At 47.9% G+C, this 14680-nt stretch overlaps 1 protein-coding gene across 7 annotated transcripts in view; it reads right to left on the bottom strand.

Annotated features, from left to right (window-relative positions):
- The window catches only part of XRRA1 (X-ray radiation resistance associated 1), a 52946-nt gene that overhangs the window by 19969 nt on the left and 18297 nt on the right, over positions 1-14680 (bottom strand). For 5 of the 7 annotated variants that reach the window (XR_016018742.1, XM_019744366.3, XM_074335766.2 and 2 more), the window contains 4 exons: positions 14433-14530; positions 9599-9732; positions 886-1014; positions 8-225 (listed from right to left, as the gene is read on the bottom strand). Coding sequence is in view for 6 of the 7 variants with exons in the window: in XM_019744366.3 (XP_019599925.3) it covers positions 8-225; positions 886-1014; positions 9599-9732; positions 14433-14530 (579 nt within the window). In the remaining variant the exon portion in view is untranslated. The remainder of the gene's footprint in view (positions 1-7; positions 226-885; positions 1015-9598; positions 9733-14432; positions 14531-14680) is intronic. The other 2 variants (XM_074335768.2, XM_088791564.1) reach the window with 1 other exon arrangement.

The raw sequence follows: 14680 nt of genomic DNA, 5'->3' as shown, positions 1-14680 counted from the left end.
CACTCACCCGTCCGGTCAACATCCTTTTTCATGGGCAGTACAGTATAATCTGGTTGCTCCTCTGAGGCCTCAAACATCCATGACTTGGGCTGCAGCACGGATTGGGGCCCTTTCCGAGGACTCCCCATGTCTCCAACCCAATTCCCCGACCCGTCGCGGAGCTGAACCTGCTGTAGGTACGGGATCCGGAAAATCCTGTTTTGGTCCAGGCTTAACTTCTTCAGTCTTCAGTTCAGGAAAGTGAATACAGAATCACAGAAACAATTATACCTCAGGGCCATTTAGCAAGCAACTTTAGGGAAGGAACACGGAATCAGTCTTGGACACTTAGTCCTCTTGTGTGACCTTGAGCCAGTGTGACCTTACCCTCTCTGGGCCTCCATATCCCCATCTCTAAAGCGGGGATGATGTTTATTCACCTTTCAAGGTTCTTGTGAAGATTAAAGGAGACAGTGAAAATGGCTTGGCACAAAGTAGTATTCAGTAAATGGTAGCTAAATCCAAAGTAAATTTTCTAGGGATCTAAAGCTTAACCATTGAAGTGCCAGCACTTTCATTACTTGAGCCAAATAGCAGTTAAACTTAACTTTCTGATTCTGTTTTTTCCTGTCTCCTCTCTCAGGGTCAGGATCCTGTCTCCTCCTACCCTCCTTTCTCTTTGCTGCTTCTAATCCAGTCACATAATCAGAAATGCCCGTACTGATGCCCCACTCTTCTGGCTGAGCTAAAGCTCAGAGGGGAGAAATGACTTTCCCATGGCCACACAGCAGAGGTAAGTAGTAGAACTGGAATTTAAACCTGGGCTTTTGTTCCAGAGCAGCACCCAGGGTGTGAGCCGGGCTGGGGGTTATAGAGGACCCTGCAGAGAGAGGCTTGTGGCTTTACCTCCTGAGCCCGGCCAGACTGGCAAAGCAAGTGGGGTTGGAGAGTTTGTTGTCATCGAGCATCAGCGTCTCCAGCGCTGGGAACCTCACACTGTACCTCTTGCTTGTCAGCGATGTTACAGATGCCTCCCTGTGAGTACAAGGATCTTGGGTAAGGAGCTAGAGCAGGGACAAGCTCCATCATCCCCAGGAAGAAATGGAGGATAAGGAATCGGCAAGTGGTCTAACCCGCTGGGGAACTTCTCTCGTGCAGACAGGGAGATGCAGTTCTCTCCCCGAATGACCCTTGCCACGACCCCACTCACATACACAGTCTTCTGGATGGAGAAAGGTTGCACATGTTCGCTGACAGACTCAGTGTGGGGACAGAGTCCCAGAAAGCAGTTTCCAAGCTCTTGGCCTCACATAGAAAGGTGCTGGCTCAGGTAGCAAATGGCCATCAACTGTGATTGGATGGCCATCAGCTGTGGCTAGTTGGTTGTCAGCTGTAACCAGTGAGCCATTGGCCACTAATATAACTGCTGTGGCTACGCTAGCAGCAAATGGGGGCTAGCAAGAAGATGGTGGCTGAGCCTGCAAGCGGTGCAGTGAGGGTTGCGAACAGTGTGGCTCCTGCTTCCTGTGTCTCCAACCCAGCCGCCAGCGAGAATATAGTAGTATGACTCCCCTACCTATGACTCCGTGGGTGTTCCTTTTTGGCTTAGCCATATCCTGCTTTCTTGTGTGGGGAGCGGGAGCTGAGATCCCGCAGGCCACCCTGCATGACACATGGCGCAGCGAGCAGGGTACGGTGCCGGCCAAAGCTCTCCGAAGGGCAGTGGAGCAGTTTGTGCATATGAACACTCAGTCTCAGGAAGACCAGGAGAGCGGCTGCCGGAGAGCTGGACCCCCGTGGAGGGGTGGGAAGACGTGGACGGTTCCCCAACCAGCATAGGCCGGATAAAGCAAAGGTCGTTGCGGCCCTGTGGGCTGGGAAGTGCTTGCTGAGGCAGCCCGGATGCAGGACTTGTCCCAGGAGGAAAGGCTTGCTGAGTCCTCCGTGGGAGATGCGGGTGAGGTCAAGGTCATCCCTCACCCCCAGGACAGCCCTGGTGAATGACTATGGACTATGGGGAATTGCCTTCCATCCCTAATTTAATGGACAGCTTGACTGTTTGCTTGGGAACATACCACCATGTAGTGGAACTGGCGGATATTTGCTTTTGTCTTGACCAGCCACCATCGAGAATGTGTAAGCACCTTGACTGTGAGTCGCTGTTGTTCCAGCACGGTACCCTGAGAGGCCCAGAGAGAGTGGCAGTACCCTGAGAGGCCCTGGCTGAGTCCAGGAAGTCTGGCTGTGCCCAGAGAGAGTGGCAGTGCGCTGAGAGCCCTGGCTGAGTCCAGGAAGTCTGGCTGTGCCCAGAGAGAGTGGCAGTGCCCTGAGAGGCCCTGGCTGTGCCCAGGAAGTCGGGCTGTGCCCAGAGAGAGTGGCAGTGCGCTGAGAGCCCTGGCTGAGTCCAGGAAGTCTGGCTGTGCCCAGAAGCACTGGTGGTGCCCTGAGGAACCCTGGCTGTGCCCAGAGAGCCTGGCTGTGTCCAGGATATTGCATTTACCTCCAGGCTCCTCGCACAGGGCCCCTCGCAGAAGATATTTGTCACATAGATTGTGAAGCGAGAGCCTGTAGGGGTGGAGTGTGGGGACAGAGTCCCAGAAAGCAGTTACCAGGCTCTCGGCCACACATAGAAAGGTGCTGGCTCAGGTAGTAAATGGCCATCAACTGTGATTGGATGGCCATCAGCTGTGGCTAGTTGGTCGTCAGCTGTAACCAGTGAGCCATTGGCCACTAATATAACTGCTGTGGCTATGCTAGCAGCAAGTGGGGGCTAGCAAGAAGATGGTGGCTGAGCCTGCAAGCGGTGCAGTGAGGGTTGCGAACAGTGTGGCTCCTGCTTCCTGTTTCTCCAACCCAGCCGCCAGCGAGAATATAGTGGTATGACTCCCCTACCTATGGCTCCGTGGGTGTTCCTTTTTGGCCTCACCATGTCCTGCGTTCTTATGTGGGGAGCAGGAGCAGAGACCCCGCAGGCCACCCCGCATGACAAATGGCGCAGCGAGCAGGGTCTCCTGCACACACTCAGTGAGACTGGTTGGGGCAGGATGGCGGGGGTGGGGGGTGCGGAGTGGGGGGAACTAGTAGTACTCATGGAAAACACCAGAGTGAAGGAGGCATGGACTGAGTTGGGGGGAAGCACTCTGCAGGAAGAACACTGCACATTTTGGGATCAGGGCAGACACCCTTGTATGTGGTATCACCCCAACGATTGGTAACCACGGGAGAACCAGGAGACGATGCCCTTCGCAAGGGCCACAGCTCTGCCCCCGAGTGGAGTAGGTAGGCTGGCTGCACTGAGGCTCTCCTCTAAAGTAACTTCATAAAATGCACACATCAGTAAGGATGGAAAGTCTCTTTTTAAACTCAAACTCTTTGAGGATTCCCAGAAACACCTGAGAGTGGAATTTAACAGGCTGAGGTCCTGAGTCACACAGGTGGAGCAGGAAATAGTGGCATTTTATTAGTAGGTACCACCATTAATTTGACCTCATATTTGTCCCCAGGTGGCTAAGGCCCAGGTAATTCTTTTTAAGTACACAAAGGCAGATGCCTCAAATCATGTCTTCATTCCTCCCTCCAACTCCATCCCCTCCATACACCCTCATACACACACAAACACACTCACACATCCAGTCACAAGTACATATAAACCACAAACAACAAGAGGAAGGGAAAGCAACATTTCTTCAGAGCCTACCAAGCTCCTGGTATTGTGTTAGGGGTTTTACATATGTCATCTCAGAGCAGCACTGAGGAGGACGAGCATTACCTCCTTCTCAGATGAGGAAACTCAGTGACTTGCCTAAAGTCTGACAGCTGGCCTGTGGGAGCTCAGGCTTGACTCGAAACCCAGACCCTTTTCTGCAGCACCCACCTTTCACCTCACATCCTCAAGCTCCACGTGGATGACAGCGTGGGGATATGGAAGGGCAGCTGTTGCCTGGACCAGAGAGAGCTTGATGAAGATACAGTTCAAAAGTCCCAAAGGGCTGTGACAGTACACCCAAAGTTAGGAATATTTCAGAGGTGAGTTTAGAGAGGGTATACAGTCATTCATTCATCCATTCACACTCGTGAATTTCTTTAACAGCCATTTACGGAGCTCGGTCCTGGGTGTACAGAGAGAGAAAGAACATCTCCCTCCCCTCCGGTGTCTACAGTCTTGTGCAGGAGGTGGACACACTGCACACAGGTACAAAGCTTGGTGGGAGTCGCCCCCTCTGGTGGGGAGGACCCAGGGAAGGCAATGTTTTAGCTAAACCATGAAGAATGGAGAGAGGGAGAGGGGCAGGGAGAAAAATGATCTCTTTATGGCTGATGCTATTCTATATGTAGAAGCTCTGGGCAGTCATGTTTCCCATCATGGGAACCCCTTACCTGTAAAGAAAAATGAGGCGAGTCAGAGAGAGGAGCAGAAGTCCTGAGAGACAGGACTTCCGGGTGCCCCCATAATGCTCAGGACCTCTATTCTGTATGTCCCTAAAGCATGGCTGTGAGATTCCCCAATGTTCTCCTAGTAAATGTTCTCCTTTACTGTTACTCTAATACTGATGGACTTGGGTAGATTAGAACCATGACAGTTCCAACTAAAAATGGCACAGGTCAGATGTGGTTTCAGATATGGTTGGTGGGAAACTATTCCCAGAGTAGGGAACAGATACAGTTCCAGAGACACTCAACAGAGAAGGAAAGAAGCCTTTGTTCACGCTATTTCAAGGTCATAGAGGACACTTTTCCTCTTCCTGAAAGGACCAACTTTCATACACTGAATTTTTAATTTCTACCCGAAAGCAGTTACAGGCGGCTGCACAGTAGCTCTGTTGATTTATTGTTCACTGGCCAATCTTTATTTTACTCCAGTGAAATATAAAACAGCTAAGAAATAAGCCTTCAAAAAATTCCTCTCACACCCCATAATGGAGAAGCTGGCTCTGTCCTGTCTCTTGTGACAAGTTACAGTGCTTTGCCTTTGAAGTTTCACCGTAATCATAACATAGAAAAGTTTCATTTCGTCTCCAAAACAAATCTTAAAATGGGGCGAGGGGCAGTGAATACATGCGTGAGGAAGGCAAGATGCGAGGCTTCAGAGGAAAGCATCGGGCTCTCCTACGAGCCCTTCCCACGGCAATTTGGAGAGAAAAGCTCTTCGCAGTGGCAGGAATCTGTTAATAGTGGAGAGGCCGAGGTTTCCAGCTGTTTGGAGTGGGGTTGGTGCAAAAGTAATCGCAGTTTTTGCAATTATTTTTTTAATTTTATTTTTTTTTTTCCAAGTCAAGTTGTTGTCCTTTCAATCTTAGTTGTGGAGGGTGCCGTTCAGCTTCAAGTTGTTGTCCTTTCAGTCTTAGTTGTAGAGGGCGCAGCTCAGCTCCAGGTCCAGTTGCCGTTTTCTAGTTGCAGGGGGCGCAGCCCACCTACCCTTGCGGGAGTCGAACAGGCAACCTTGTGGTTGAGAGGACGCGCTCCAACCAACGGAGCCGTCCAGGAGGCAGCTCAGCTCAAGGTGGCATGTTCAATCTTAATTGCAGGGGGCACTGCCCACCATCCCTGCGGGACTCGAGGAATCGAACTGGCAACCTTGTGGTTGAGAGCACACTGGCCCATGTGGGAATTGAACCGGCAGCCTTCAGAGTTAGGAGCATGGAGCTCCAATGGCCTGAATCATGAGGTTGGCCCCTTTGCAATTATTTTTAACCCTTTAAACCATAATTACGTTTGTACCAACCTAGTACCTTCTTTTGGCAACAGGAATTAATACCATCTAAAATCGGATAGGTTTAACTTAATTTTTTTAGAAGCTAAAGCTTGCCCCCATGGCTGTATTCAGGGAGGGGAAATCCATGTGTCACATGAGAAGCAGCATGGGAATGGGGATGAGGAGCCCTGGGCCCTGGTTCTCGGGCTGCTGTTACTTTGCTTGCTGTGCCAGTTCTTGCTGGTATTGAGCGTCTCTGGGCCTGGTCAGTTCCTCTAGCGCCTATTAGGTTGGTGCAAAAGCAATTGCGGTTTTTGCATTTATTTTTAACCTTTTAGACCGCAGTTACTTTTGCACCAACCTATAATGAAGGGGGATTTCTTTTACTTCACATTGTAAGACTGGCTAAAAATATTGCTCAACAGACTGAACCAAGGGCTGCGGCGAACAAGATGAAATTTAGCAAGCTCTAATGTCCGTTCAAAGGTCAGATCAGTGTCTGTGATAAGAAACAGAAAACCCACCATGCCAAACTCAGAATGAAGAAGACCTGGATTAACAGCTTGCCTGTGTAAAAAGAGGACTTAGGATGTGGCTGCTAAAAAAGTAGTGCTCTTTTAGGTGGCGTTAGGAACACGGTGATGAGAAAAAAGGAAGTAACAGTCCCCCTCTGCTTTCTGTTGGTCAAGCCTGAGAGAGCAGAATCGTGTGGTCCAAGGGGAAAGGGAATAGGCCTAATGGGGGAGCTAAAGTATCAGCTGTCAGTCAAAACAAGAGAGCAGTCTAAAGATGGAGTAGGTCAAACACGGTGCCCCTCACGCACCCACACAGAGCGAATAGTGCAATCCATCCGGAAACAGAGACGCAAATAGTTCAGAATAGATGAACTATATCGTGAAATGGGAAAAGGTGGCCAGAAAGGAGGATGAAGAAGCAGGCAGAGTCAGGCCATGAAAAGCCTTGTGATCAATCAATGTTAATGGAGTTTATCTTTAGAACACCTGCAAGCTGCTGGAGGACTTTTAAGCAGGGCGGAGACAGGGCGGTGGGAGAATTAGATGTGTGTCTTAAAAACATCGCTCTGGCTGATGGTAAGAAGGATAGGTTGGGAGGTAAGAAACTGGAGACTCAGACCAAACTGGAGAATAACAGAAACAGGCAAGTTTGAGAACATTTTAGGAAGTACAGTTCATAGCATCTGGTGTTTGAATGGACATGTGGCATGAGGGAGGGAAGAATTCAGGCTGGTGCTCGGGTCTCTAGTCTGGGCCACTGCACAGTGGATGGAGAGCAGTGACCACGATGGAGGTCAGGGACACAGGAGGAGGAGATGTGGACGTGGTCACTTGTGTGATGAGTTTGGTATGATGAGCAGGATGTATGAGCTCAGAAGACAGAAATGAGGTAGAGAAATAACTAAGACTTGCGGGGGGAAGAGACCATAAGAGTGTAACGATTCAGAGAAACGGTGGGCTGAGAGGACAGCTGGGACCACCAACATCTAAGAGGTTGGCAAAGACGAGGAGTCCACAGAGGAGTGTGGACAGATGAGGGAGAAGAAAATGACAATAATGTTTGTCCGGAGCCTCCCGGCTTTCAAAGCACAATTATTTCTATTGATTCTGATGTAAGTAGGAGTACATTTATTTTCCCCATCTCATATGTGAGGAAATAGAATTGCAGAGTGGTGGAGACTTGCCTCACTTTATGTAACAAGACTTTCCACTGAAAACAACGAGAATAAGGAATAAAATATAAAAACAAAAAAGACCTATCCATTAAAAACATGTAGGAGACGTGAAGAGAGGAAGGGAGTAGTAGAATGCCAAAATCTAATAATCCAGAGACAGAAACTGAGCAGAAGAAGCCACTTTTGCCTCCAGGATATTTGCTGATCTTGTTGAAACAGGAGGGGCACGTAATTGGAGACCCCCTGCATGAACCTGGGACCCTAGAGAGACACACCCTCAGGGGAGAGGGAACCAGAACTACACCCATTGCCCTCATCCCACAGCCTGGGCAAGGCTGCCTTGGAGTAAATAAACGGGAGTGGGGAGGCAGACTGGTCCTCTCACAAAAGTGTAGCCGAAGTTTGTATCATCAGAGTAATTCAGAAAATATCAAGCTAGTTTAGTTTAGTTTAAAATGGTTCCATACTGAGTGCCCCTAGGCACCTGGCCAAAATAAACGGGAAGGTTTATGGTATTGCAGACTAAATAATGTGGGCTGGGGCAGCTTGGTGGCTCAGTTGGTTAGAGCGCAGTACTTATAACATCAAGGTCACTGGTTCAATTCCCACACGGGCCAGTGAGCTGCGCCCTCCACAACTAGATTGAAAACAACAACTTGACTCGGAGCTGATGGGTCCTGGAAAAACACACTGTTCCCCAATATTCCCCAATAGAAGAAGAAGAAGGAAGAGGAAGGAGGAAGAAGGAAGAAGAAGAAGGTGGGTCAACTCTTCCCCGAGTGTAGATTAGAAAATCCAGACAAAATAGTTACATCAAAAACAATCTTCTTTAAGGTATCTGGGAACTAACCACCTGTAAAAAAAAAATTGGGGGGGCGGAGGGCAAGATTTGGAAGAAGAAACGCATAGGAGTTCATGCAATATTTGGGGCCACTTTTTCCCTAGGGTTGTGTGTTGATTCATTCCAGAAGTGGTGGAGAGGCTGAAAGCCTCACAGCCAACACAAAGGGTCTAGGAGTTAATGAATGCAAATGAGAGCAGCTCCTCTTACAGTTACGAGTATACTTCATGATTCACCTGCAGCATTTTTGCTTCTCATTCCTGCAACTTGGAGCCCTTCTGAGTTAGAGGTCTTAGTTTCCTAAGAAACAATGCTTTTCCAGGGGACACAAGAACAGTTCCACCTAACTGGAAGTTGAGTTTGCAACTGGCCCCCTGGGTTTCTCATTCCATTGAACCAACAGGCAGGAAAAGAGGGGTTTCCTACGTTGGCTGGGTGATTGATACTGATTGTCAAAAGTAGATATGATTACTGTTATACTTTGAGGACAAAAAGGAGTATGTGTAGAATACAGGGAATTATGTGTTGGTCTTCTCAGAAGCGTCATGTCCATTAGTCAAAGTTAATGGAATTTCTACAAGATTAAAAGAGTTCGGGAGAGGGATGGTGATGGTTGCACAACAATTTGAATGTACCTAATGCCATTGAACTGTACATTTATTCTGATAGAGAAAGGAGGAGGGTCTGAGCTAGCCTTTGGAGTATATACAGAATCTACACAAAAAGAGAATGTAATGGTCGTGTAAGTGTGCTCTGTGGAGTTAGGTCGACTTGGTTCAAATACTGGCTCTGCCACTTACTAGCTTTGTAACTCTGGGTGAGTTATTTAACCTGTCTGTGCCTCGATTTCCTTGTCTATAAAATTGGAATAATAATAGGACACCTACCCTGTAGGGTTGTTGTGAGGAGTCAATGAGTTAATATGCGTTAAGTGCTGAGAACAGTGTCTGGCACATAGTAAGCACCACATATGTGTTACTATTATAAAGATACCATAAACCTCTGGCCAGAAGGCATGGCCTCAGCATATGTGCAGAATGGGAATATGGAAAGCTTATTTAGAGGGTGCGTGAAAGGGAATAGTCTGGTGAGAGCAATATCTACAATTAACCAAAGACCAATCACAGGCAGGGAAAGTGACTAGTCAGACACCTGTTTCTCTCCTAATAGCACAGAGGAGCAGGGGACACCTATGTGAGGCCCCCCATCCTTTGGGGCCCTGCTCCCATGGTTGCCTTTTCTGGGAGCTTCAGTAGGTGGCATTCTCCCTGCTTTGAGCACTCAGCCTGTCTTTACAGAACTTCCAAGCTGCTATGGACTATTTCCTTGGACACTTGTGCCCAGACAAAAGTTCACAAGGGAACACATGGGGCGGAGTCTGGGATATAGGACTTACTGCTCTGCGACAGCCATGTTCGGTGGCAAGGAGGTGAGCCCGTTGCCTGTGAGGAGCAGGACACGGAGGTGCGGCAGAATCCCCAGATCACAGATGGCCTCCGCAGTCAGGCTGTTGAAGGAGAGGTCCAGGAACTACGGTACAAAGACAAAAGATGGGGGAACAGAAACACGATGCGTGACAGTGATGTTCTCACATGAGGCAGGAGCTAGCTACTTTTTTTTAAACCTTCCAGGAGACCCCCATCCCCCAGAGGCTAAAACCCTCCTGACTCTCTGGGTTAACATTTAAGGTCTACTAGAGTCAGTTACCAACCTGTCTGCCAGCCTTAGCTCCCACTGCAAACCTTTGTTCATCCTTGGGTGCTGGCCAAGGTGACTCCTCCCCATTCCTTGTCTCACCCTGATCTTTGCTGGAGCTTTTCAGTCAACCAGAAATGCCCTTTCTCCATGTTTCTCAATCCAAGCCCCAAAAGACCAGCTCAAAAGCTGCCTCCTTATAAAACCTTTCCTAATTCTCCAGCCAGATGGAATCTCTTCCTCCACTGACTTTGAGATGCTTTATCTACACTGCTCTGGGGGTCTTTCTCAGAGTCGGCCTGGTATCTGCAGAAGCTGGACAGGTGTCTGAGGAACAGGAATATTGATACACGGATGGGCCTACAGAGTCCTGCACATAGCGGTGGACTAGACCACAAACTCTCTGAGGGCAAGGGCCATGCCGCTATATCTCTGTATCTTATAACCTAGCTTAGGACCTGGCTAGTAGGTACACATAAAAAAAGAAAATCAGCTGAAATGAACTGGCTTATGAGGACAATGCCCCAAACTGTCACCCCATCATCCACCACCTTCTAAATGACCACCTAGATTAATGAGATAGTTGACTGGGGTCAGGGGGCCAGTCAGGAAACCGAGTTTCTCTCAAAGACCAAGGCAATTGGGATAAATGATGTCAGCCCAGTCTTTGTTCTCTCTCTTCTGAGCCTCTCTAGACATTCACTTTAGCTCTTATGTACACGTCTGCTTCCCTCCACCTACAACACCCTTTGAAGCCTGTTGGATGGGGCTGGTATCAGCGCCTTACCAGCTGGTGCAGGAGCAAGGTCTGTGGTCGACCACTTAAGTGTTACATAGTCAGACTTTGTCTAGGTACAAGTATCCGTACAACTGACTGCGGGTCATCACAGGCCAGAGGACCAGGTTTGGTCTGACTCCACTGTAGTAATGAATCAATGGGCTCGGTAGACCTGGCTAATTGTGTGATCTTGGGCAAATTACCTAACCTGAGCTTCCTTATCTATAAAGTGGAAATAATAATGGGCTCTTATGAGGAACTGTGTAGGGAAAGCCTTTATCTTAAGCATGGCATGTGGTACTAGGAAATGTTTGCTGTTGGCTGTCATCCTCCTCGCCGCCATCCCTGCATTCAAGGCCCCTATACTGAAGGCAGACTTTGAACCAGTCCTGCCTTCTGACAGTTCACAGCCTAGCCGGGCAGCTAGATACATATATGTGTCTGTTAAGGAGCAATGCTACTGGCAGCGATGTCTGAGCACAGACCAAATGGGGGCACAAGGAAGGAATGGTCAGCTCCACCAGGTCCAAGTGGGCTGCACAGAGCTTAAGCTGTCCTCAGAGACTGGTTGGTATTTTGTTAAGAACAAAAAGGCATGCAGTGTAGCACGTGGCATGGACAGAAGCCAGGAGGCAGGAGGCAGCCTTTCTCGTTCCTAGAACTGCAAATGGTCTGGCTATCACTCCCTAGAGTGCATGTCATAAGAGAGAGTGTGATAAGACTGGACAGGCCATGACAGGTGCCAAGCACCTAACGAGTGCCAGGTTCATGACGCCAGCAGCAAATTCCAAGTTTTGAGATTTCACACGAAGGGGTGATCCCACTTGGCAGGGGCAAAGAGAGAAGCCTTCAAGGAGGAAGACCTGGAAAGCTAGCTTGGCTAAGCACAGGTAAGGAAGGTGGGGAAAATTCTCTCCCTCATACCCACATGTGGGCAGTCAACAGACAATGGATTTTACCTCCTTAACATCTCTCATACTTGTTCCCTCCAACCAATTTTTCATAGAGCGGCCATAGAGGTTTTTCTAAAATACAGTTCTGACCCAACTACTCCTCAGCTCCAAACCCTATTATCCAGAGGATAAGGTTCAAATTCCTTAGCAAGGCTTCAAGGCTCTCCACGGTCTCTCTTCTGTGACCTCTCCTGGCTCATCTATCACGACACTCTACTGTGTCTCACTCTCCGTTCAAACCATACTGAGCTGTTTCACCCATGTTCTAGCTCAGGGGTTGGCAAACTAAGGCCTGTGAGCCAAATCCAACCTGCTGCCTATTTGGTTTGGCCTATGAGCTAAGAATGATTTTCACATTTTTAAATGGTTGAAAAAAATCAATAGAAGAATAACATTATGTGAAAATTATGTGACGTTTTACGGGAACACAGCCCTGCTCATTTGTTTATGTATCGTCTGTGGCTGCTTTCCTTCTACAACAGCAGAGTTGACTAGATATGACCATATGGACCGCAAAGCCTAAAATATTTTCTGTCTGGCCACCTGCAGAAAAAGTTTGCTGACCCTTGTTCTAGCTGCTTTGGCTATTTAATGTTAGGTACAAATTTGCTTTCCATAGAATTAAGGGCAGCTCAAAGAAATGAATAGCCTTAGAATCGCAGGTCACAGAATTTCACAGTGGGCCCAGAATTGACAGCGGGGGAACTTAAGTCCCAGAGAGGGTGAGTTATTTGGCCAAGAAGGTATGCCACAGTAGTGGCAGCATCAAGACTAGAAATGAGGTCTCCAGACTCTCAGGGCAGGGCTCCAGCGGACCCTTTTTCAGACCTGGTTGCAGGGAGTCAAATCATGGCAAAGTTAAGTTCTTCTAAATTGACTCCTGAAGAATTCTACTCTGGCAGCCTTTCTGGCAAACAAGGGCAGTAGATTCCAAACCTGGCTACTGTATCTGCGGAGTCACATCACGTTTTATCCCACATCAAAGTAGTCATTACCGTGAGCTGCATGCTCAGGACATTTGACAGGTTTATTATTTTTCTTAGAGAGAGTTCTTGCAAATCACAGAGAGGTGAAAACAAATGATTGGCCAAGATATTTGCTCTTCTCATTTATATTCTGCATTGTGACTTTGGTCTGCTTTATAAATTCCCTTGGGTAAGGCTGGGTTTCCTGGATAAATAATCTTCATCAGAAGCTATCAAACGATGAAGTAGGGACTCCAAGAAGTCAATCATCAGGAAGCAGTAGATCCAAGCTAGTCGGCTGTGGGGGCTGAGCCTGTCGTCATGTCTCCTCCCCACGGCCCACTGGCGCTTAAAATACGGGTTTGAAATGGTAGGGGTGAGGAAGTCAAGACACCTGGCACGCACGACACACAGGAGCTCAATAACTACTTTTTAAAAAGTAAAATAACGAATAAAAGGAAGTTCATCAGAAGCTCCCAGACCTTGTGGTCAGGGTAGTGGCTCCCTGTATCTCTAGAGCATCTGGAACCTGTTTCCCACTATCTATACTAACATCTGGTACAAAATGTTTCTAACATAGCACAACATTGCATCAGTTGTAAATTTACTCTTTCGGTTTTACTGGACTTTCAGGAGCTATGCTTTCTGCGCAAGTATGAGGACGACTCCTGTTGCAAATTACAGAAATCCCTGTTATCCTCAATATAACTTGAAACCACGGAGAGCAGGTACCATCACATTCAGTGTAGCATGCTCTAAGAATGCAAAAATGTATACTCTGTTTTCACGAAGATTGCCATCCCAAGCAGTTAAAAGTTTTTAAAACTTTGGCATATAAAAGACATCAACTTTCTCTCTGGCAATACCAAGTGAGGCTTTTGTGAAGAATGGCTGACCACTGATGTTTGCAGAGTAAATAATTTAAGTGACCACCTCCTTGGGGTCAACCCCAAGATTCATGACAGGCAGACATTTTGCTGAGGTTTGAATCGGAAGCACTTCTACTATAAGGCCAACATGTGGGGAAGAGTCGGTCAAGCAGTGAGTGAGCCTGGCCCCATGCCCAGCCCCACATCTTGCTCCAGCTTTGTTCTCTACTCTCCAATCATATAGACTCTCAGGTAGTTACAAAAGCTCTGTTTCTTTCTGAAAAGTAGTACTAAAGTTTTCATGGAAGTGGAAGAGGTGAATAACTCGAAGTATGAGAACATACATAGAAAAATCCATGACTCTGGGAAATTTAACTTAGGAGAAAGCCGAGAATACAAACAGATTTTTCTGTATTTTTGAAGCGGGGGTTTGGAGAACAGCTGTGTAGGCTACAGAACTCATAGGAGCCCTATTTTATCTCATACTCATCTCTGGGCCTCTGGACTAGGCCTGTAGCCTGCCTTATCCAAGCCCACTGGACCCAATCGGGCCCAGTTAGATCAGGATGGAATCAGTCCATAATTCTCTAGTTCAGCTGGTCCAATCTGCTGTGCCTAGCACTTAACCTCCATGGCTCTTGAACCCCCACTGGACTCAGATCGCCCTTTAAACTCTCCTTCCTATAGTACTCTGTTGAAATTCACTTTTCTTCACAGACTTCTTTGGCATTTATTTTCCACAACCATGCACCATGGCCATGGGTATAATATATTCTCATCTATTTGCCACCGCTGCCACCGCCACCAAAACCACCCTACCCCAGAGGGCTGCCCTGAAGCAAGGGTCTGGCCCTATGGTAAAGGCCCAGACAGCCCCTTCCCAATAGTTGTAAGCAGAAGAGAGAGACCCCTACATCCATTCCTAACAGGAAAACAGGTGGGCACCCAAAACTCCCTACCTCCAACTTACTTCCAAGAACTTAAAGTCTCCGTATTTCACATAGACTGTTTTGATGCCGTTAAATGCGAGCTCCAGTTCCTTTAAGGCTGGAAACGTGTTAAATGCCTCTATAGGGGGAGGAGAAAGAGAGAACCTGTAGCTTGTGAAAGACTTAAAAGATATTAACAGTGGTCATTTACTGGGCTCCCGAGTGGGTTAGGCAAGGCACCGTGTAAGGTGCTTTATATCCATAGCCTCTAAACCTCTAACAACCCTAA

Source organism: Rhinolophus sinicus, chromosome 14 (genome assembly GCF_057876585.1).
Source record: "Rhinolophus sinicus isolate RSI-liver-muscle chromosome 14, RSI-T2T, whole genome shotgun sequence".
NCBI lineage: Eukaryota > Metazoa > Chordata > Mammalia > Chiroptera > Rhinolophidae > Rhinolophus > Rhinolophus sinicus.
The sequence above is the reverse complement of the archived record's forward strand: the minus strand, read 5'-3'. Positions and strand labels throughout refer to the sequence as shown.